We start from the raw sequence: 24,131 nt of genomic DNA on the forward strand, positions 1-24,131 counted from the left end.
CGCTATTTTATCTTGTTTTTTATGAATAAAAATTAAATCAAGACTTTGCCATGAATATTTGAAGTTTGACAGTATAAGAAAACATTGCAAATATGAAACAGTAATTACTTTTTTATTAAAGTACCATGGCCAACATGAACACCACCATTTTACATAAAACAATTAGTACAACTGATTAAACCAACTTATATTGCATCACATTGTAAATTAAAAAGTGGAATGGATTCTCCCTACTACAGACACTTAGATATGCATGTGATTTGGGGAGATACCACTGTACATGTTACTGATATGATTAATACATAAATAAATCTCATCTATAATATCTGACAGGATATTCAAATGTAAATATATACACAACCTCAGATCAATGGAATGATGGAAGAAAATAAATTATTACTCCTGAACTTTGATTACAAATCTCATTCACTAATACTGATCGACTAAAGTTTGATGTAATGCTGTTTTAAACAAGAGCAACAAAATCTGTGTTGTGAACAGAAGACCTGTTGGCAGAGTTCCTAAGGTCAAGGACATTGAGCCCAAAAATAATAACCGAAAGTTTTTTTTATAGCACCTATAATCATAATAAATTTTTTATTAATGATTTTAAAATAAAGAAATATTAATAATTAATTTACTAGTCTCTTGTGAAGTAAACCATCACAAAATAAAATGCTACAATCAGAGTTTCACAAAGGTGCCTTCAAAATAAACAATATAAAAATAATTCAAAGAAATGAAGAATGGTTAGTTTGGACCGAGATTCATTGTCAATGTCAGTCAATGACAATCATGTAAAAATGAGATCACAGTACAATGAATGAAATTTATGTTGTTTTGTCTTGATAATTCCTGGTTCAAAATTAATACTTTATTTTTTATCAAAATATAATAAATCTGTAACAACAAGCTAGCACCAATGACCTAAACTTATAACAATGTGATGAAAGACCCCTATATATAAACACCCTACATCATATCCCCAAAAACAACACATCCAGGATGTGATTCACAGGAGACAATGGAACAGAAATAAGTTTGTTGATATATTGAAGACTAGAATGCATCGAGGCACGTTTTAAAAACTAAAAAAATACAAACGATTGGGATGACTTCATAGTGCATCAAAACTGATCAAAGATCCTTAAGATGAGAGCTGATGAGAATTCAGTTAAAACCAGCTATTTTTAAAAAGCAAAAAGCTTTTCAATATTTGATTTGTAACAATGACGCCATATATGACAATATAAATGGGAATAGTGAATGTTGTTTTATACTGAATTTCAACACTGTACCTAAATATTTATTCTGACAAAAGTCTAAAAGCGGAAAAGAAAAACATTCTAATGATTTCTATACCTTACTTCCCTACAAACTCTCCACATGCAAATACAGCAGGTAATATTATAGATACTATCAACACTTATATACAAAACATTTACCAAGAGATTTCTATCAAAAATGGTTGAAAGGGACTGTGACTCTCAGGCAAACTGCAACCCAAATAGTGGCATCCCAGTAGAAATAACTATGACTTAGTATTAATTAAAGATAGTTAAACATTTCCAAATATTACTTTATATACAGTGTTATTAGGTCTCCTGAAGTTAATCTTTGTCTTTTGATTTTTGCAAATAAAAGGATGAAGTGTTGTTATGTTTCAATATCACAATTTTAATAATTTACTCCTTAAAAAAATATATAAAAATCATTTCATAATATCAGCATATATATGATCCCTTTTCCATTCCGTGTCATTCATACTTTTTTTATTTCACCATTTCCGAAAATAAATTTTGTTGTTTTTTTTTTAAATCAAGAATGATTCATTCCTTAAACTCCTTATAAAAATTGATATTGCTATAGTTACTTCATTATAATAAAACTGCAAAAAGGCATGGAATCAAAAACATTTATACATATTTTACATTCCTAAATCAATTGATAATTTACTGCACTCAACATGTATTTCCCTTCTCCATATAATCGACCACTGAACATGTAATTTCATAACCAATTAATTTCAATAACATCACAATCTCGTTAAAAATATATGAAAATATATAATAGAGGTTAAAAAAATCAGCCTTATGAAATTAGAAAAATAGTGCATAATATTTGAAGTCATAATTTTGAGAGTTTATAAATCTTCCTTGAACCTGTCCTCAAATGTTTTTTCAGTGAAAGTGTCTATAAGATAATCCATGTAGCCAACCACAGGGTACTTCTTCTTGTACGTACCAACAAATACGTCATCTAAGCCCTTCAGGGAATCGTCACTCAGCCCACTCTACAATATAAACAAGGTAAACAGATAAATGGGCATGGAACGGTTCAGAAAGGATAACAGTTTAGAGACATTTCTACAGTACTGTTGTTCAGATCCCTGCTGTAAACATTTCTACAGTACTGTTGTTCAGATCCCTGCTGTAAACATTTCTACAGTACTGTTGTTTAAATCCCTGTTGTAAACATTTCTACAGTACTGTTGTTCAGATCCCTGCTGTAAACATTTCTACAGTACTATTGTTTAAATCCCTGTTGTAAACATTTCTACAGTACTGTTGTTTAAATCCCTGTTGTAAACATTTCTACAGTACTGTTGTTCAGATCCCTGCTGTAAACATTTCTACAGTACTATTGTTTAAATCCCTGTTGTAAACATTTCTACAGTACTGTTGTTCAGATCCCTGCTGTAAACATTTCTACAGTACTATTGTTTAAATCCCTGTTGTAAACATTTCTACAGTACTGTTGTTTATGTCCCTGCTGTAAAAATTCTTACCGTACCATTGTTTAAATCCCTGTTGTAAACATTTCTACAGTACTGTTGTTCAGATCCCTGCTGTAAATATTTCTACAGTACTGTTGTTCAGATCCCTGCTGTAAACATTTCTACAGTACTGTTGTTTAAATCCCTGTTGTAAACATTTCTACAGTACTGTTGTTCAGATCCCTGCTGTAAACATTTCTACAGTACTGTTGTTCAGATCCCTGCTGTAAACATTTCTACAGTACTATTGTTTAAATCCCTGTTGTAAACATTTCTACAGTACTGTTGTTCAGATCCCTGTTGTAAACATTTCTACAGTACTGTTGTTTAAATCCCTGCTGTAAACATTTCTACTAACAGTACTGTTGTTCAGATCACTGCCGTAAACATTTCTATAGTAACGTTGGTATGGTCCATGCTGTAAATATTTCCACAGTACTGTTGTTCAGATCCCTGCTGTAAACATTTCTATAGTAACGTTGTTATGGTCCATGCTGTAAACATTTCTATAGTAACGTTGTTATGGTCCATGCTGTAAATATTTCTACAGTACTGTTGTTTATGTCCCCACTGTAAACATTTCTACAGTACTGTTGTTTATGTCCCTGCTGTAAAAATTCTTACTGTACCATTGTTTAGATCTCTGCTGTAAACATTCCTACAGTACTGTTGTTTAGGTCCCTGCTGTAATATGTTAAGTACAGGCCTAAAATGTTACAATATCACTATCACTAGATACCTCTCAATAATTGTCTGTACATACCAGATCGTGGACCATGTCTTTCTCTTCCAGCGACCAAAGAGCTATGGCTCGACTTGCGTCACGTCCAACAAGGGCATGGTATCCTGCTCCAGGCCCGTAAAAATCTGACAAAATCAAACGAACATTGTCATTTTAATAGTTTCATACATTTTCATATATTTTTTACATAATTAATCTTAAGTGTGTCTGCTCTTACACATCATGAGCAAAATCTTATATTGGAATTCTATAATGCTCAGGATATTTCCACCAATTTCCCTTGTCTAAATTGTCCACAAGAAAGATATTTTTAAACTGACAATAGTTTTTAAAGTTATTAACTTATTAGGAAGTGTTCTAAAAAGGTATAAATGTCCCTTGAATGCAGAATGGACCAATGATGATTCTTAACTGAAGAAACATATAGAACCTGTCAATTTAATCTAGTGTACTTACAAGAGTGACCATGACGGACAGTGACTACAGAAAGCTCTAAGCTTTGAAAGAAAGTTGTAAGAGGTCTAAATAGCATTCTGATTGTACATTCCTTTGTTTCAACTTAGTCATTGTCAGTCCAGTAATGGTCAAGCAAATAAGTTCATGTTTCAGGGTGATAGTGTCACAAAAAGGTTACTGTTCCTATATATGGAAAATCTTTGTCAGTGCTCTAGTGACATATTTTGATAAAACTTCGCATAATGGTCAAGTATAAAAAACAGTTCACAATTTAGGGTGAACCAAGTCAAGGACAAGTTACTATTAATAGAAAACTTGTAAGAGGACCACCAAAGTCTAATAGTTGACCTCAATGATGTGATGTTTTGGTGTTAACATGGATTTGTAAATCTGCCCAGTGGTTCATCGATCATGAGACATCTTGTACACAAGCTTATCATGGATGGATGCACAACAGTGATTACTCTAAATCCTTCTTACTAAATGGGGGGGGGGGGGGGCATATAATACTAACAAGAGGCCCATGAGCCTTTAACGGTCACCTGAATTTTGATATATTTTGGTAGATTTGATTCCTGTGACGTTGAATACGAGGTAAATGTGTTCACTCCAGCATGCTACATGCCCAATATCAGGTCTCTGGGCCTCTTGGTTATTGAGAAAAATGTCATTTAAAGATTTTAGCATATTTGACCCCTGTGAACTAGAATGAAGGTCAAGGTCATTTATTTGAACAATCTTGATAGCCATTTACCCAAGCATGCTACTGGCCCTTATATCAGGTCTGTGGGCCTTTTAGTTATTGAGAAAGAGTCATTTAAAGATTTTAGCATATTTGACCCCTGTGAATTTGAATAAAGGTCAAAGTCAATCATTTGAACAATCTTGATAGCCCTGCACTCCACCATGCTATAGGCATAATATCAGGTCAATAGGCCTCTTAGTTATTGAGAAAAAAGTCATTTAAAGATTTTAGCATATTAGACCCCTGTGACTTTGAATGAAGGCTACAGTCCCAATATCAGGTCTCTGGGCCTCTTGGTTATTAAGAAGAAGTCATTTAAAGATTTTAGCTTATTTTACCCCTTTGACCTTGAATGAAGGTCAAGATCACTTATTTGAACAAATTTTGATAGCCCTTCACCTCAGCATGCTATTTGCCCAATATCAGGTCTCTAGGCCTCTTGGTTATTGAGAAGAAGTCGAAAATGTAAATTGTTTATGAACGGACGACGCACGATGACTGGCAAAAGGTGATTAGAAAAGGTCACTGAGACTTTGTCTCAGGTGACCTAATAAAAAAATACATAAATTTATTATTAAAGTCAGCAAGATCTTAGAAAAGCAACTCTCATGTTACAATATCATTTCATACCTTTTCCGTCTGACACATCAAACACAACACCTCGTACTGCCATCAAAAGGGGCTTTTTTGACTGGAATATAAAAAGTATGAAATAAGGACATTTACCCTTGTTAACTGAAAAACGAAAAATTAACGCTTTATGCTTTAACAAAAACACAAATTTTTACATCAGGGATTTATAAGGTAGCATCAATACTAGTACTTATTGATTTAATTTTTTTGCATAACCTTCCTAGAAAATCTGCATTGTAATAATTGTCTCAATGTTATTGTTCTTATTGTAATGAGGCCTGTTACATAAGTCCACTAAACTACGTAATCCAGCAGACTTTAATGAAGCTAATATAGAAGCCACAATATACCAATATTTTCCCACAAGTCGTAATACATCTAAACACGGTTCATTGGATATTAATTTCAACCAATCAAAAGCCAGCAAATGGCAGTTTTTTCCCCCAATCAGAATACATATATAAACATTGTTTCAGGTCTCGCATCCCATTACATACATGCATCAAATTTTCATCAAAATCAGACAATATCTGAATTTTGACCAATCGTACAGAAGCCACAGGTGGCCATATTGTGAATAAAAAATGGAGGCTAGCATTTTGATACAACAGCTACATACTTATTTTCATCAAACATTGTTGACAATGTCAATTTTTTTAGAGCCTGTGCCATACAAACATAAATATGAGAAGAATATGAAGAAAAATTTGTTTCACATTGTTAATTTAATTACACAAAATATATGAAGTACAAGACTCCTTATAAAATGTGCGAAGCCACTTCACCTTGTTGGCCTTTCACCTGATAGCCCTTAAATACATGTGCACATGATGCAAAAATGCTGCAATATGCATGCATAGCTGAGTCACTGCATTAAAAAAAATATGAAAGAATTCACAAGGAAGAAGTATATAAATACAAAATTGCATGAGGAACAAGATACCAAAACAACAATGATTTAACACAATTAATTAAATGATCAACTGATCTTATTTCAGTTCTACATGTCATGGACAAAAAGAGGCCCAGAGGGCCCGTATCGCTTACCTGATTGGATTTGACCAAACAATAAAATAATAAGATAATGTCCATGTTCAAGTCATTGATAGCTCTATTAGTTGTTGTCGAACAATGTTATATATGGTTATGGGGTGGGGATCTCAACTGCTTCAAAGATATAACAAAGAAACTATGTCCCTAGGGGTGGGGAAAGACCCTAGGGTGTATACAACAGGACTGTGTTTATCTCTTGGTGCACAGCAGTGCCATTTATGGTTATTGGGTGGGTATCTCAATGGTTTCAAAAATACAAGTAGTGATTAAAAGGATCTGTTCCTTTCCTCTAAGGATGTTTCTGGCCAAATTTGGTAAAAATCTATTCAGTACTGAATGACTAGTAGCAATTTAAAAAAAATGTTGGTGGACGTCGGACAAAGGATGATGTGCCATGGCATAAGCTCACCAGGCCTTCGGGCCATGTGAGCAAAAGATGATACACACTATTCTATGACACAAGCTGATCAATGAATCCTTTAGGATCAGTGAAATGGCAAGACAGTCATCATACCTGTCAGGTGGCTGTCATCATCATTAGGTGTCTAGTCATACCTGCCTGTGGCAACATGATTAACAGTACTCATGTGATAATACCTCAGGCAAACTTCATTTATAGTTTCCTTGTATTTTATGTTGATAATATATACTATTTTTTTTAAATTTCAATTCACTCTTTTACAAATTTGCCAACACCAATATCTATGAAATTTCAAAAATACCCTGGTCAAATAAACTTTACTGTTGTTTGCATGAAGATTTTAAAATTATGTATGACATCTAAACAAATATTAGGTGTAAATCAAACTTACATCTCTCCCGTCATATCCTCGAATCTCTGCTGCAGTAAACCTTTTTGCCTCTGCTCCTTCTGGACCAAGATCTACATCTATTTCGACTTGCTTGTAGGCACCGCCTATTAAAATGAACAACTTACATGTGAGCACAGAAGTAAGACATGTGCAAAATGTTTGAAGCTGTTTAACAGGGCAGATTGGATGTCACTTAAATTACATTTTGTAAAATTACGCATTCAAGATTTTTGTTCTTTTTTCATTATGTATCTGCAAATAGTTGATACCTTGACACACTCTAGATCTGTGCACTGAAAATTGAATCAAACTGAATTAATAGATTCCACAAATGACAGTAAGATATAACTATTCATTCCTCTCATTTTGACTTCAGCTCTTCAATCCAGTGCAAGTTGCATGTGTACATTAGTTGTAACCTGGATTGATTTTTATGAAAATAACCATTTTCAAATGATATACAATGATAGCAAGGCAGGATGTGTCAGCTATTGTAAGCAATAATGACATGCCTTCCATACCACCAACCACCTAGAATCTTTGTGACACTGAAGGAGCAACATGCATGCTCATTCCAATTCATTTCATCAATATCCAGATATTCAAAGAAATTCCCTTGGGCAGGCGAAATTCTAAACATTCTTAATCAAATATGAACAATAACCTCTTTAAAAAATTATTGCAGTGGAAACTGGTTAGCTATATTTAAACACATGCCAAGTTCCAATTCATTGAATGTCCTTTGCTGCTTGCAATCATATCTCCTGAGAACCGTTTCAGATATTTCTTTAATTCAGATGTGCTTAAGATCTTAATTTTGTCTGTTACTTCCTCTCATAGATCAGGGACATATAATCAATAAGAGAGTTCTTTTGACTACCAGTATTTTAGCCCATGATTCAAATTACCCTTTGTCCTGCAGTCCATCCCTAAACAATCTTTATTATCACTATTTCTTAAGAAGTGCAGGACGGTCCTTATATTAATTAGTTGTATCCATTGAATTTAGAATCTGACCAGGAAAACAAAATACCAGACAGGCAGTCATCTTGGATTTTGCATTTGAAGTTTGTTATTGCTCTTTCTTGAGAAGTATTAAGATATTTCTGAAATTTGATATGTAGGTTTTAAACAGATCATGATCAGGAACCCAATGATTACAAAGGTTCTCTTTGATCCCTTTTTGTGCATTGTTAATTTTGAGACTGATCTGAAAAACAAAATGGCTGGTAGTATAGGTTTGGTTTATTTGGTTTATTTTGTTTAACGTCCTATTAACAGCCAGGGTCCTTTAAGGACGTGCCAGGTTTGGAGGTGGAGGAAAGCCGGAGTACCCGGAGAAAAACCACCGGCCTACGGTCAGTACCTGGCAACTGCATGCCCCACGTAGGTTTAGAACTCGCAACCCAGTGGTGGAGGGCTAGTGATAAAGTGTCGGTACACCTTAACCACTCGGCCACCGCGGCCCCTTGGTAGTATAGGTAGTCAATCCATCTTTTATATTAGTTGAAGTTCGATATTTTGCAGAAATCATCTAATGTTAATTAATTGGTCTTTCTCAGATTTCTGATGTAGGTTCTCCCATTTACAAAATGATTGATAATTATGAGGAGAGAAAAGATTAGTCAAACATAGATCTGATTAAAGCTCATTCGATGGTAGGCACAAAGATGCCTTTGGAATCTCTTGGATCTTTTTTTTTTTTTTTTTTTAAGGTTCATATATGATCTATCCAATTTAAAAAAAAAAATCGTTTTCATTTGAAAATTTCCTTCCAATTTTTAGAATTTCGAAACTGAATTTTTTATTTTTCATTTCAATATAAAAAATATCATATAGATATTGCTGAAATCTATAGTTCATGTCGAATACTAAATTAGTCAAGTTCATTCTTAAATGATACAGTATATCTACAGTTTACACTTGTTGATTTAAACTAAATTTAACATTAGATATTCTACTTTTCTAAACCGGTTCTATGCCTATTGGTGTACTGAACAGGTTGGGCACATGTTAATTCATCACTTAATAAATAAATAATATATCACTATAACAGCTATCTATAGAATTACAGCTATATCAATTGACAATTTTTTTTGTATGAAAACACATGTGCACAAAAGCAACACCTGAAACTTACTGAGAATGTTTATAAACAATATTTGAACATATTGAAATCAATTTTGATCCAAACCAATAGAGCAATCATTTACTTTATATGAATGAAATCATTCCGATCGAATTATTTCCCGAATATTGTTTATAAACACCCTGTCAATTCCCATGTGTCGCTTTTGTGCGCATGCTTTCTTTATTGTCAGTTTGGTAGTAATACTGTACTCCAACTAAGCTAGACGATTACACGACGAAAAACGTATGACGGGCATCGTCGCGTCTGAGATGTCCATTGGCGCCAGAACCAAAAGAATACGGTTAGAAAAGCGACAAAGTATAACATGTGTCCAACCGGGTTAAACATTTCTTTGCGCACAAAACATCACATTTTAATACAAAGAAGCATTATCAGTGTTTCCTAATTAATAAAACAGCAAGTCTACTGTTGGGGAAAATGACGAATATGTTGGAATTCACGTATTTAAAGTAAAGTGATCACGAACAGCTGGTGAGTCAGCTGTGAGTGGTCAGCTGTGTTTATGTCATATGTTTGCATCGTGTTCCGACTAATGCACGGCCGATGTTACAATGACTTACAATATTTACATGCGGTCTTAACATATCTTACTTACCTGATTTTTTTGCTTTCTTGCAATATGAGGCGGAAAATAGAAGTGAAAAAACAACAAAAAACAATCCCACATTCATCGTCCTTCTACCGGCATCGGCCATATTTGACACGTGCTTGCCGAACTTTGTTGTAAACAGGCTTTTGATTGGTCGAAAACAATGATTCACCCAATCGGATATTTCGTTTGATCTTAGGGGTGTGAGCTTCCGGTACGGTTGATTCCGATGGTCTGAGAAAGACCGACTGAGAGGAGAAAAATCCTGCATCATCGATCATGGATGCTCAGGGAAGGAAAGTTGTCGTGTGCGATAATGGCACTGGTGTAAGTCTCGTCTATATTGACCACAAATTTGAATGTTTATTGCTCTCCGGATGCCAATATTTTGCCTTATTTACTTGACAGTTAGATACCCGGAAGAGAAACCGATTCAATATACAATCATAGCACAGGAAGTATTTGACATTACAATATATATAAGCTATTGTATTTTGGTCGGATTCACATATTTATCCTGATATCAGTTGCTACTTTGTCGATAAATGTGTGTTATATCCGAAAAAAATAAGCCCTCATTGACATAAGCCCAGAAATTAAAATAAATAAAGACCAGCAAATATAGGAAGATGAAATTGTACTTCGGAAACAAATGTTGCAGTACGTATACGTGTCCTATAGATAGCTTAGGCTATGCACAAAGCATGCATAATTTAATATATTTTATTTGCCAACGAAGATTTGATTGACACAGGTCTGTGATCCATAACAGGTACTATATTTTCATGTACTTTGCTTCACTGTGCAGCGTATGTACTTTGCTTCACTGTGCAGCGTTGATAAACACGAAATTTATTATTTCCCTATTTCGTAGCACGAGGATGGTTAGGATTCCCCTGTCGGTGATATCTTTTACAGCATTTTGAGTGGGTAAATTGATATATAAACAAAATAATAGCAGTAAGTATATGTGAGGCTGGACAGAGGAATAGCTAGTGATGCAACCGGAACCCCCTCAATATACTCCACTGTAATGAAGTAGGAGAGGGAAAATGCATCAGCTAGACATCTCGACTCTAGACAGACACTCGTACCTATCCAACTTCCTGGCCAATGGTATTCACAGCTACATGATTAAAAGTATTCTGTTCCAGACTTGGATTTAATTCTTGCATACGTATGTGTAACCCTGAAAAAATCTTAACAGCTTGTGCTTCCTGCTGACTCAACTAGGGAAGAATTTCTCTTCAATCAAATTTGGTAGAGTGTTAGGCTAGTCAGCCAGTGGTCCTGGTTTTATATCTAATGGGGGCATTCAGACTGAAAGAATAATGATTATAGTAACCACTGTATGCATTGCTACCCAACATGATGTTTGTAACCATGTTCACATACTGACTAGACTAGTAAAGCTGACTAAAACATTCAATGTGATTCAACGACCTCACATCCTGACACGTAATCAGGGCCTTTGGTCCTTTGATTAGTCAAAATCAAGCCAATTCGATATGTAAAAGTAAAGCTGATATAGATGCAGTAGACACAGTATAGTCATCACAATCACTGCCCTATAACATGTACCATTTCTCCTGTAATCTATGTTTGTTCTACATTCGTAAGAATTTTTTTATGTATGGAAATTATTCAGAGTTATGATTGATCATGTTGTATTAATTAACCATGATCAATGTTAGTTGCCATCGATATTGCCTCAATTACTATTGTAGTGCAGGGGATAGACGGATCATGGGCCATATACAAATTCTTAATGGCCTTCAGATAGAAGTTGGAGACTGTTGCATTGCATTGACAAAAAGCAAATGGCCCAAATGAATGTTTATAACTGGTAAATAGTCCATACCTAGACTCAGCCTTCCCAATCCCTGGTAGTGTTATTTTTTTTGTAATGTATTTTTTCAAAATATATGTCTCTTCTGTCTTTCAGTTTGTCAAGTGTGGATATGCTGGAGCCAATTTTCCTGCCCATATCTTTCCATCTTTGGTAGGAAGGCCAATCATCAGATCTGCAGAGAAACTTGACAACATTGAAATTAAGGTATTATTCTCACTTACATAGTAATCAGGTTATTCTGGTTTTGAAGAAAAAAAATGACCAATTTCATTTATAACTATAACAGCATGGCAAAGTTGTTCATTACATGTATTTAGGGTATTACCAATATGCATTTGAACAATCAATTCATGTAAATAGAATTATTTAGTATTTCAAAATATCATTCATGAAGCTGTTCCTTTGCTACAGGACCTGATGATAGGTGATGAAGCCAGCCAACTTCGTGCTATGTTGGAGGTTAATTATCCTATGGAGAATGGTATGGTTCGGAACTGGGAAGACATGGAACATTTATACAATTATACATTTGGTCCAGAGAAACTTGATCTAGATGCAAGAAATTCTAAGATTTTGCTTACAGAGCCGCCAATGAACCCAACCAAAAACAGGGAAAGGATGATAGAGGTGAGTTTAACATAACTCTGTCATATATGTAAGACTTGGATATGTTATCTGAGAAAATGTCAATTCTATCTTTTATGTCATTTATTATGTTGTTTACTCCCATGACCATCATAATATGTTTAAATCAATTGCTTGTTATGCATGTATGATAACGATAATTATTTTCATGTGTCTTTTTAAGTTAAAGTAAAATAGATTCCTTGGCGCTAACATTTCTCTGTGCTATCTATGATATAATTGATATCTTCTGTTTTCAGTACATGTTTGAGAAGTATGAATTTGCTGGTGTATACATTGCTATCCAGGCTGTATTGACACTATATGCACAAGGTAATATCTGTTATTCTCAATATCAACATCGAGTAGCTCTCACAGACCACTCAATCTCCTCCATTATCTTATAGCTCTTACAGACAACTTGACCTCCATTAATTCTACTGTATAAACTTTTGTCTTGACACCCAGACTTGTTCACTGAGATATCTTGGTATAAAAACAGTACTAAAATCTTCATACAGAAAGATGGTTTTTTTTTACTCTGACATTTTTGAAAAATAACTGTTTTCAAGGAATACTTTTAAATCAACAAGAGGTCCTTTATACATTTCACAATAACTTCTGTTGATGTAAATTGTTTTGTTTGTTTCAGGTTTATTAACAGGAGTAGTCGTGGATTCTGGAGATGGTGTTACTCACATTTGTCCAGTATATGAAGGATTTGCATTACCTCATCTCACAAGAAGACTAGACATTGCTGGGCGTGATATAACAAAATACCTTATTAAGGTATGAACCAACATAGAATCCACAGATTCAAACAAAATATTGAAAATTGTCTGGTTGGAGAATATGTGAAGTCTTATGTCGGTGGTGATGATTTGTTGTGACTGACTTGTGATGTTCCAATCATTTGTCCTCTAAGAAGTGCTGAACTGACAATGATATTCAACTCCTTTAAATTTGTAACTTAGTTTGAACATTTCTTTTTTCCTCCAAAGGTAAATATATAAATATATATGTATCATGTAGTAATATGTGCCAAAACATTCAATACAAAATGCCTAAATATTATTAGAATGTAATTTTCAAAATATCTTGTCATTTTCCTTTGATGCATTAAATGGTTTATATTTTAGCTTTTATTACTACGGGGTTATGCATTTAACCACACAGCAGACTTTGAGACAGTGCGTATATTGAAGGAAAAGCTGTGCTATGTAGGATACGATATTGAACAGGAACAGAAACTGGCTCTGGAGACTACAGTATTGGTAGAAACTTACACAGTAAGTATACAAAAAGGGCAGTGTCTGTGGTCTGTAAGGCTGTCACTGGAGACTACGGTATTGGTAGAAACTTACACAGTAAGTATACAAAATGGACAGTGTCTGTGGTCTGTAAGGCTGTCACTGGAGACTACGGTATTGGTAGAAACTTACACAGTAAGTATACAAAAAGGGCAGTGTCTGTGGTCTATAAGGCGGTCATTTGAGACCACAATATTGGTAAAAACTGACTAAACTCTCCAGGTTGATGAGATTATGTGGTCGTGGTGTGATATAGTTTTCAAACTTTTTGTCTTAATTTGGTTTGAAGCAAATTTGATTTGTTAACAGTTGGTCCGACACATCTCATGAAAACCAAAAATATTTTTCTATGTAACAAACATTCAAAGTTTAGTATAAATATTCCCGTTTCTGAAGTCAGTGATGATGATCTGTCAAGACTGATGTCTACTGATGTTTTTGTCAATAGTCCTCTAAGAAGTGCTGAACTGACATAGGTATATTAAAATGTTTGTCTTCGATAGGTATATAAGACAATGTTTTTAGGTAGGATATTATGGAAAACTGTGTATCTTCCATCTGTTAACAGAATTTTGTCCACAGTAATACTTTCTTACTAAATTTGAGACTTTGGAAACATGATCAGCAGCTAAAATAGTTGTCTGATTGCAATTGGAAACATGATCAGCAGCTAAAATAGTTGTCTGATTGCAATTGAGTTTTTCTTTTCAATAACTTTTTCCATTGAGTTAAATGCTTCCATAATTTTATATCAGGGAGGATTAAGTTAGCCTTTGGCTAACATTTCCTGTTTGGCTCTGAGGTCTTCCAAAATTGATGAACAGTAACTTAACATTCAAAGTTTAGTATAAATACCCACACGTTTTTTTATGTCGGTGATGATGATCTGTTAAGACTGATGTCTACTGATGTTTTTGTCAATAGTCCTCTAAGAAGTGCTGAACTGACATAGATATAATATATAAAAATTATTTTTAATTGTCCCTAATATCTTGTGAGAAGTATATGTGCTGAACTGAGGTAATTATAAAGCAATTCTTTGATGTGTAAGTTTGTCCACAGTAATACTTTTTTTTAATGAATTTGAGACTTTGGAGATATGATCAGTAGCTGATATAGTTGTCTACTTGCAGTTGAACTTTTCTTTTCTATGTTTTTCCGTTAAGTAAAATGCTTTGCATAATTTTATGTGTTAGAGGGAGGATGGAATATTAAGTAAGCCTTTGGCTAACAGTTCCTTTTTGGTTCTGAGGTCTTCCAACATTGATAAATAGTAACTTAACAAATGTAGGAAGTTCAGTATAAATATTCACGTTTCTGATGTCGGTGATGATGATCTGTAAAGACTGATGTCTACTGATGTTTTTGTCAATAGTCCTCTAAGAAGTGCTGAACTGACATAGATATATCAAAATGTTTGTCTTCGATAAGTATATAAGACAATGTTTACATCCTTACAATGAGTTAAGAGGTAGGGTATTATGGAAAACTGTGTATCTTCCATCTGTTCACAGAATTTTGTCCCCAGTAATACTTTCTTACTAAATTTGAGACTTTGGAGACATGAACAGTAGCTGAAGTAGTTGTCAGCTTGCAATTGAGTTTTTCTTTTCCATAACTTTTTCCATGGAGTTAAATGCTTCCATAATTTTATGTGTTGGAGGGAGGATAGAGTATTAGGTAAGCCTTTGCACTTGTGGGTTTCTGATTGATAGTCTTCACTATTCTCAAGAAGTTTTGAACCAATAGCTACTGTTAGTTAACAAACATTCCAAGTTTATAAATACTCGCGTTTCTGATGTCAGTGATGATGATCTGTCAAGACTGATGTCTACTGATGTTTTTGTCATTAGTCCTCTAAGAAGTGCTGAACTGACAGATAGGTATATCAAAATGTTTGTCTTTGATATGCAAGTTTGTCCCCAGTAATACTTTCTTACTAAATTTGAGACTTTGGAGAGCTTATCAGTAGCTGAAATAGTTGTCTGCTTGCAATTGAGTTTTTCTTTTCTATGTTTTTCCATTGAGTAAAATGCTTTCCATAATTTTATGTGTTGGAGGGAGGATGGAATATTAAGTAAACCTTTGGCTACCAGTTCCTTTTTGGCTCTGAAGTCTTCCAAAATTGATAAATAGTAACTTAACAAATGTAGGAAGTTCAGTATAAATATTCACGTTTCTGGTGTCAGTGATGATGATCTGTTAAGACTGATGTCTACTGATGTTTTTGTCAATAGTCCTCTAAGAAGTGCTGAACTGACATAGTTATAAGAAAGATTGTTTATTTGTCCCTAATATCTTGTGAGAAGTATATGTGCTGAACTGAGTTAATTATAAATCAATAATGATAGCCCGTCTTTGATGTCAATGGGAGAAGTGTTGGACTGAGAATTATTATTTTTGGTCTTTGATATGAACATCACTTGTGGGTTTATGATTGATAGTCTTCATTATTCTCAAGAGGTTTTGAACCAATAGCTACTGTTAGGTATCAAGCATTCAGAGTTCAGTATAAATATTCACGTTTCCGATGTCGGTGATGATGATCTGTAAAGACTGATGTCTACTGATGTTTTTGTCATCAGTCCTCTAAGAAGTGCTGAACTGACAGGTATATTAAAATGTTTGTCTTTGATAGGTATTTAAGACAATGTTTACATCCTTACAATGAGTTAAGAGGTAGGGTATTATGGAAAACTGTGTTTTCCATCTGTTCACAGAATTTTGTCCACCGTAATACTTTCTTACTAAATTTGAGACTTTGAAGACATGATCAGCATCTAAAATAGTTGTCTGATTGCAATTATCGAATTGAGTTTTTCTTTTCAATAACTTTTTCCATTGAGTTAAATGCTTCCATACTTTTATGTGTTGGAGGGAGAAAGAGTATTAAGTCAGCCTTTGGCTAACGTCTCCTGTTTCGCTCTGAGGTCTTCCAACATTGAAGAACAGTAACTTTTAAAACATTCAAAATTTAGTATAAATACTCACGTTTTTTATATTGGTGATGATCTGTTAAGACTGATGTCTACTGATGTTTTTGTCAATAGTCCTCTAAGAAGTGCTGAACTGACATAGATATATGTATATAGAAATTACTTTTATTTGTCCCTAATATCTTGTGAGAAGTATATGTGCTGATCTGAGGTAGTTATAAAGCAATAATGATTGCCCATCTTTGATGTCAATGGGAGAAGTGTTGGACTGAGAATTATTATTTTTGGTCTTTGATATGAACATCACTTGTGGGTTTCTGATTGATAGTTTTCACTATTCTGAAGAAGTTTTGAACCAATAGCTACAGTTGGGTAACAAGCATTCAAAGTTTAGTATAAAGACTCACGTTTCTGATGTCGGTGATGATGATCTGTCCAGACTGATGTCTACTGATGTTTTTGTCAATAGTCCTCTAAGAAGTGCTGAACTGACATAGATATATAGAAATTACTTTTATTTGTCCCTAATATCTTGTGAGAAGTATATGTGCTGAACTGAGTTAATTATGAAGCAATAATGATAGCCGGTCTTTGATGTCAATGGGAGAAGTGTTGGACTGAGAATTATTATTTTTGGTCTTTGATATGAACATCACTTGTGGGTTTCTGATTGATAGTCTTCACTATCCTTGAGAAGTTTTAAACCAACAGTTACTGTTAGGTAACAAACATCCAAAGTTTAGTATAAATACTCGCTTTTCTGATGTCGGTGATGATGATCTGTCAAGACTGATGTCTACTGATGTCTTTGTCAATAGTCCTCTAAGAAGTGCTGAACTGACATATATAGGTATATAGAAATTATGTTTATTTGTCTTTGGTGTCTCATAAGAAGTGCTGAACTGACATAGATATATAGAAATTATGTTTATTTGTCTTTGGTGTCTCATAAGAAGTGCTGAACTGACATATATAGGTATATAGAAATTATGTTTATTTGTCTTTGATGTGCTGAAACTGGAAGTTACATAAAAATAAAGTTTCCCTTTGTCTTGTCTATGAGCATCACTTGTGTAGTTCTTTGACTTTTGATTGTTGGATTCTGAATTAATTTGAAGCCATGTCAGTGGTGATGATTTGTTGAGACTGACTTCTGATGTTCCAATCATTTGTCCTCTAAGAAGTGCTGAACTGACAGCTATATTAAAGCAATTTTCTTTTGTATATTAATGCTCTTCAGTTATTATTATAAGAGTATAAATTAAGCTAATTACTTTCTCAAAGTATCAACACTTTTTTGTCACTAACAAGTTCTTGAAGATGTATGATGCAGTTGATCATTTTTAGCTCTGCTGTATATACCAGGGAGTATGTTGAAAGGTAGTAATATTTTGTAGAGTCCTGATCTGAGGCTAGCCATGTCAGTGGTGATGATTTGTTCTGTCTGACTCTTGATGTTCCAATCATTTGTCCTCTAAGAAGTGCTGAACTGACTTTGGCATAGGAATTTGTATCATTATGATTTAATGTATGGTAATGTGCAAAATATCTGCCACTGGCATAGAAATTTGTATCATTATGATTTAATGTATGGTAATGTGCAAAATATCCGCCACTGGTTTTCAAGTAAGAGCTGGTAAGCTGTACCTTATGATAGATATTTAAACTCATTAATTTGTTTATTTAATCAGATTAGCCAACCATTAGAGAACTTTAACAATCAAAATTTATAATAATCATTCCAGCTTCCTGATGGGAGAGTGATAAAGGTAGGTGGGGAACGGTTTGAAGCACCAGAGGCCCTGTTCCAGCCCCATCTCATCAATGTAGATGGAGTTGGTGTGGCTGAACTCCTGTTTAACACCATCCAGTCTGCTGATATGGACACACGACCAGACTTCTACCGTCACATAGTCCTGTCGGGAGGCTCCACCATGTACCCAGGTCTGCCCAGCCGACTAGAGAGGGAACTTAAACAGCTGTACTTAGAAAGAGTACTGAAGGGAGATACCAGTAGACTGTCGGTAAGTATATACTCCTAGCAAGGGACAATACCCTGAACTCTAGTGGATACTTGGTAGTATACTGGATTAGTTTGAGAGTTCATATGCTTTATTAATCATTCCATCAAAAAAATAAAACATTGATAAATCCAGACATTAAAATCACTTATAATGGCATATGGCTCTAAAATATAAATCAGGATCAGCAACTTAACTCAATCCTTGTTAGCTGTGCTGGAATAGATATTGGCCATTGTCGAACTAGACGTAATTAAACATAAAACAGTTCGCATTGGCTAGCCTTGGTTGTATACATTAAAATACATACCTTGTTAATTGCTTCACAGAAGTTTGTTTACCGTGACTTAGTGCTATAGATTCGGCGCCTTGTCACTAATAAGTACGCAATCATCGTTGTATCCTTAGATAGTAAGCATGGCTGCAAGAGATGGTCGACATTGTAACTAATTAGGACTAATAATCATAGATATAAGGAAGCAAGATTGGATTTGATATACAATGTCTCCAAAGTGGTATGGTATCACAAGTATATAATTTGTCCTAAACAGTAGATGTAATGTTTGGATGTGTCCTGGTATAGTCTGAACGTGTCCTGGTATAATGTGGGCGTGTCCTGGTATAATGTGGGCGTGTCCTGGTATAGTCTGAACGTCTCCTGGTATAATGTGGGCGTGTCCTGGTATAGTCTGAACGTGTCCTGGTATAATATGGGCGTGTCCTGATATAATGTGGGCGTGTCCTGGTATATTGTGGGCGTGTCCTGGTATAGTATGGGTGTGTCCTGGTATATTGTGGGCGTGTCCTGTATAGTCTGGGCGTCTTGTCAGTGTTCATGTTCTTGCACCACTTATGTCGTGTAGAACATTTGATAATGTATAGCTACATTAGAGACTTTATTGTGGTGAAAGAATTAATGTTTAACTGTTTTGGATGTTTTGAAAGTATTTGGATAGTTTAACTTGCTTGGCTATTCAAGATAATATTCCATAAAACCTAAATGTAAGAAATAGTAATGAAAATAATCTGTCATTTGTGAATCATGAATTTGTAATATTTCAGATGATTTATTTCATCATAGTTTCAATTTTTGATATATACTATGTTTAGAGAGACAAGACACTGTAGCAAAAGAGTTGTTTAGAAGACATCTGCTTTTGTTGTTCCTCTCTGCTTGTATACATGCTGGTCGTATTGATTTCTCTCATGTTTTTTCTTTTCTGTCTACTTGCCAGTCGAAGGTAACTTTACTTTTTTCATTATTAGGCATGTATTTTCTGTGATTAATTTAAAGTTTATTTTCATTTTTACAGATATTTTGTGCATGTGAATTAAGAGTGTTTCATTGTGCTGTGTGTTTTTGTCCCACAACTTGCACTTTAGATGTTGAAATTTTTGTTAACATAGCAAAATTTTACCTGATTTATTAATTTCAATTTACAGAAATTTAAGATTCGGATAGAAGACCCTCCCCGAAGGAAGCACATGGTGTTCTTAGGTGGTGCTGTATTAGCCGATATTATGAAGGATAAGGACAGTTTCTGGATGACCCGAGAAGAATACCAGGAGAAGGGCGTGAGGTGTCTAGACAAACTCCTGTCTCCTGTTACGTAAACAGATGATAGTGCCAATATAGATCACCATTCCAATCACCTGTGGATCCGACAGGAATGCATGTGTTCAACTTGGCATGCATGTTCTTTTCCTCTTCAAACATCATGTTATTTAATCTGAATTTTATCTTGATCAGTGCTACAGTTTAGAAAACTGAAGATAATTTATGTGGTTCTTTTTCGAGGAATTATGCAATTATATATTAAGTAATAGCTATTGATGATTTGATAAGTTTATTCTCGATTATGGAAACAGTATTTTCAGCAACTCCAAAATATCTGTTAGGAGTTTGAGGGGTGTTTCATCCATCTGTTTTAATACCTGGGTATTTATAATGAGAGAGAGCAGTGCTCCAGTTGAATTCTTCTATTTCTTACCTCAATGTAATCTAACCCGTTCACAATAACACGCATACTTAATGAATTCATTAAGACAATATTGACCACAGTTGCTGTTTTGCAATCATTCTATGTTTATCCAGGCAGTGCATGTATTCACTTTGTTCCAGCCCATCATTGTAACATTGTCATATTTCCTGTCAGAAAGAATGTGTTTATATGTGCATGTGATTGTCATCCAAGACCACAGCTCGCTTTCGTTATAGAGCATGTGTGCCAGTTTTGACTTCAGTCTGCCTGGTGTAGAAATCCCAGAGGATTTAAAATAGTAGGGTAAAACAATATTTTTTTTAAACATTCTCAACTGAAAGTAAACATTAATGTGTTAACTTCAAGTTCTGTTAAGACATCACAACATTATGCCAAGTCATATGATCCTTAGTGAGTGGCGTTTTTATGGTGCGACTGAAAACAGAATGTTTTATTTGAGAAAAACCAAAACTGAAAATCCAGTCTCCTAACCAAACACAAGGCATGAGTAAGAATGCTGTTCCTCTCGTCATTTTTATGACATCAGTTTATAATCACTACATGTTACTACATCAGGTATTGTTCTCAATAAATAATGTAACTCATCAACTTCCTAGTATTTACAGGTAAATAATGTAACTCATCACCTACTTAACAGTTACATGTAAATAATGTAACTCATCAAACACCTAGTATTTACAGGTAAATAATGTAACTCATTACCTACCTAATAGTTACAGGTAAATAATGTAACTCATCAACCACTTGGTAATTACAGGTAAAAGGAATTACAGGTAAATAATTTAACTCATCAACTACCTAGTAAATGCGGGTAAATAATGTAACTCATCAACTACTTAGTAATTACAATTACAGGTAATGATATATAACATATTGATTGAGGAACAAAGATATTCAGTCGTAACATTTAGTAATTATGAATGAGTGTATTCAATGTCTGCTTGCTTCTTCAGTTTACTTTTCTGTTTTACGTTTGGTGCAACTATTTGGTGCTTCCAGTGGCTTAGTGATATTTAAAACATCAGCTGTATGCTTGTCATCAGAATTCCAAAAGAAAAATCTGGATCACCTTGTGTAAGTGTGTTTTATCCTTCACATGTTGTGGTCCTACAGTAATACCTAGTGCCTTTGTGTGAGAGGATCACACCAATGTACAAGGATTGTACTTGATGCTGCTGTTTAGGACGAGGATAAAACCTGTTTTGTATTTAGTAAAGAACTGTGCGAAGCATTCCTCATACTCTTTCTGTCTTTTATAATGTTGTTCTGTTGGTCCATTGTCTATGAATACAAAATATTTATCTTTTTTTTTTCAAAGAAGAAAATAATTGGTTTTAAGTTTATCAAATGCTAAATACCAGGTATAATTGTCTCCTACATACCCATAATGCTATCATTAAGAAAAGAATGTTTACTATGTATTTCCTAATGGTACCAGTTATTTCTTTATGTTTATGTACAACCATATTTAATTTGTTTATGTTGTCTAGTTTGTATTTCAGCTAGATTAGAAACTACAATGTCTTATATGAATCAGAAAATTAACTCAGCGATGCTACATTGTACAGCATTACAATTCTTTGTGATTAACACCGGGTGTTCAATAGTCAATAGGATGTGTCCGGCCATACTTACAAATAGGGCACGTGAGGTTTTCTGTACTCATCGTAGACTATATGGCTACTCTCAATGCAAAACTTTAAATACATTTTCTCCAATAAGTTTTACAATCCTCAATGTGGTTTTTAAAACATTTGTCTTGTAAAAACACGGAGTTGTTGATAGAATACTATTGGCAGTTTCATCTTATCCATTTAATAGACTCTTTGTTTTTGACGATTACTTAAAAAAACACTCAATAATGTTTAATAGATTGCATATCTTTCAGATGGTAATAGATATATTTGAGGAAAAATCCAGCATGTTGATTAATTAAACACAAAAATGGGAGTCAATGCAATAAGTGATATAAACAGACGATATTTCTTGGGGTGCGATGCATCACAAAACAACAGCCAGTCGTGTGCAATGAAACCAGTATCTCCACCCACATGTTAAGTCCTGTGTCTTGTTTTATGTGTGATTATTTAATGCAGTTTCATGAATTTATGGTAATGTATGGATGAACGTATGTAGATTCATCTCTGTGATATATAAATATTATGAAGGCCATACATTTATGTAGTGTATGCCTGGATCTTTGTTGCCTATTTTAAAGAGAATGTAGAGTGTATGAAGTATAAGGATGTATATATAATTTTTGTATCATTATGAACAAATGATATAGTGTACGAAAACCATGATTAATGGCTCACTGTATAAACTAAACGACTTGGGGCGGCCATCAGGTGTTGTATATAAATTTTGTACATGTATTAAAAACCTTGATGGATTTGTCTGAAGTTGTTAAAACTAAAAATTTTGATGAAAAGATTTCATCAAAATAAAAATATGCTTTTATTAATGTATATGTGTTTCGTTTTTTGTCTCGTAGATAGGGTTTACTGAAAAGGCAGATTAATTGCTCTAGAGAATGAAAGTAGAGACATGTCATGAAATATGTCCAAAAGGAGACACCTGAAAACAATAACTAGAGAACAACAGGATCCATGACACAATGTTATCACGATTTATTATTCATTTCACTGAAAATGTTACCCGGCTATAATATCCACACATTGATCAAACCACAACAGGAACACTGAGACTGGTCAAAAGACCATTTAAGATGATGGGGAAATCTCCAGACAACAGGATGAGAATCATTGACGAACACCATTAGGGAATGAAGGTCATCGTCTATGTCAATATGATACTGGCCAACCTGAACAAAAGTGAAAACGCCAGAGAGGAGTGAAACGGAAGAAGATTTTCTATGTATTTTAGGATAAAATATTTGGCTCTACTCTGTGTTGGTAAAGTGACGGTAGATGGTCGATATCAATGAGTCTGTGGTGGGACAGGAGACGATGTCTGGTGGTAGTTTGTTCCACTCGTGTAGTTTTAGTTTTTCTAGTCGGGGTATTTGAATGGTGTATTTGAAAGGAGAGCTGATGACTGTCTGGAATACCTAGTAAGAGGAATTAGCCTATCGGGTTTCATTATAGCGACTTTGTTGTTTACGATATTTTATACAACATGATCTGACGAGCATCTCTTCGTCTGTCTGCTAGGGGCGCAATTCTAGGGGGAACCAGCATTTCGGACACTTTTTTTCTGGATGTGCGGTGATTGTACCGATATTTGTTCAGGATGTAGCGCGCAGCCCTGCGTTGGACCACTTCTATTTGGTCTATGTTGGATTGGATGTGGATTGGATCCGCGCCTGTGCAGGCATACTCTAATCATGGTCGTACTAGTGATTTGTATGCCTGCAGTTTGTCTGCAATCGTGTCCCGATAATGGATATATAAGGGTAATTTGGTCA

At 34.4% G+C, this 24,131-nt stretch overlaps 2 protein-coding genes, 1 long non-coding RNA gene and 11 other non-coding genes across 14 annotated transcripts; 13 read left to right on the top strand and 1 right to left on the bottom strand.

Moving 5' to 3' along the window:
* Positions 1-96: 96 nt before the first annotated feature.
* On the bottom strand, positions 97-10,248 carry LOC117323797 (neuferricin homolog). The gene is made up of 5 exons (XM_033879251.1): positions 9,965-10,248; positions 7,218-7,321; positions 5,350-5,410; positions 3,540-3,643; positions 97-2,293 (listed from the first exon to the last, which is right to left on the bottom strand). The coding sequence occupies exons 1-5, from the start codon at positions 10,230-10,232 to the stop codon at positions 2,144-2,146; spliced, it is 687 nt and encodes a 228-aa protein (XP_033735142.1). The 5' UTR covers positions 10,233-10,248; the 3' UTR covers positions 97-2,143.
* LOC117323796 (actin-related protein 2) lies at positions 10,171-23,170 on the top strand. The gene is made up of 8 exons (XM_033879250.1): positions 10,171-10,285; positions 11,904-12,014; positions 12,222-12,437; positions 12,695-12,767; positions 13,087-13,223; positions 13,574-13,723; positions 18,426-18,704; positions 20,145-23,170. The coding sequence occupies exons 1-8, from the start codon at positions 10,238-10,240 to the stop codon at positions 20,313-20,315; spliced, it is 1,185 nt and encodes a 394-aa protein (XP_033735141.1). The 5' UTR covers positions 10,171-10,237; the 3' UTR covers positions 20,316-23,170.
* On the top strand, positions 13,305-13,372 carry LOC117324707. The gene has a single exon (XR_004532042.1). It is a non-coding gene; the product is annotated as a small nucleolar RNA SNORD61 (small nucleolar RNA).
* LOC117323798 lies at positions 13,886-18,183 on the top strand. Its single transcript, XR_004531836.1, has 2 exons — positions 13,886-17,530; positions 17,657-18,183. It is a non-coding gene; the product is annotated as an uncharacterized LOC117323798 (long non-coding RNA).
* Positions 14,144-14,214, top strand: LOC117324710. Its single transcript, XR_004532045.1, has one exon. It is a non-coding gene; the product is annotated as a small nucleolar RNA SNORD61 (small nucleolar RNA).
* LOC117324703 lies at positions 14,620-14,690 on the top strand. The gene has a single exon (XR_004532038.1). It is a non-coding gene; the product is annotated as a small nucleolar RNA SNORD61 (small nucleolar RNA).
* LOC117324705 lies at positions 15,071-15,141 on the top strand. The gene has a single exon (XR_004532040.1). It is a non-coding gene; the product is annotated as a small nucleolar RNA SNORD61 (small nucleolar RNA).
* LOC117324708 lies at positions 15,549-15,619 on the top strand. Its single transcript, XR_004532043.1, has one exon. It is a non-coding gene; the product is annotated as a small nucleolar RNA SNORD61 (small nucleolar RNA).
* LOC117324704 lies at positions 15,933-16,003 on the top strand. Its single transcript, XR_004532039.1, has one exon. It is a non-coding gene; the product is annotated as a small nucleolar RNA SNORD61 (small nucleolar RNA).
* LOC117324709 lies at positions 16,281-16,351 on the top strand. The gene has a single exon (XR_004532044.1). It is a non-coding gene; the product is annotated as a small nucleolar RNA SNORD61 (small nucleolar RNA).
* LOC117324713 lies at positions 17,101-17,171 on the top strand. Its single transcript, XR_004532048.1, has one exon. It is a non-coding gene; the product is annotated as a small nucleolar RNA SNORD61 (small nucleolar RNA).
* Positions 17,450-17,520, top strand: LOC117324712. The gene has a single exon (XR_004532047.1). It is a non-coding gene; the product is annotated as a small nucleolar RNA SNORD61 (small nucleolar RNA).
* Positions 17,807-17,874, top strand: LOC117324711. The gene has a single exon (XR_004532046.1). It is a non-coding gene; the product is annotated as a small nucleolar RNA SNORD61 (small nucleolar RNA).
* Positions 18,105-18,172, top strand: LOC117324714. The gene has a single exon (XR_004532049.1). It is a non-coding gene; the product is annotated as a small nucleolar RNA SNORD61 (small nucleolar RNA).
* Positions 23,171-24,131: the final 961 nt, after the last annotated feature.

This window comes from Pecten maximus, chromosome 3 (assembly GCF_902652985.1).
Source record: "Pecten maximus chromosome 3, xPecMax1.1, whole genome shotgun sequence".
NCBI classification, from domain to species: Eukaryota; Metazoa; Mollusca; class Bivalvia; order Pectinida; family Pectinidae; genus Pecten; species Pecten maximus.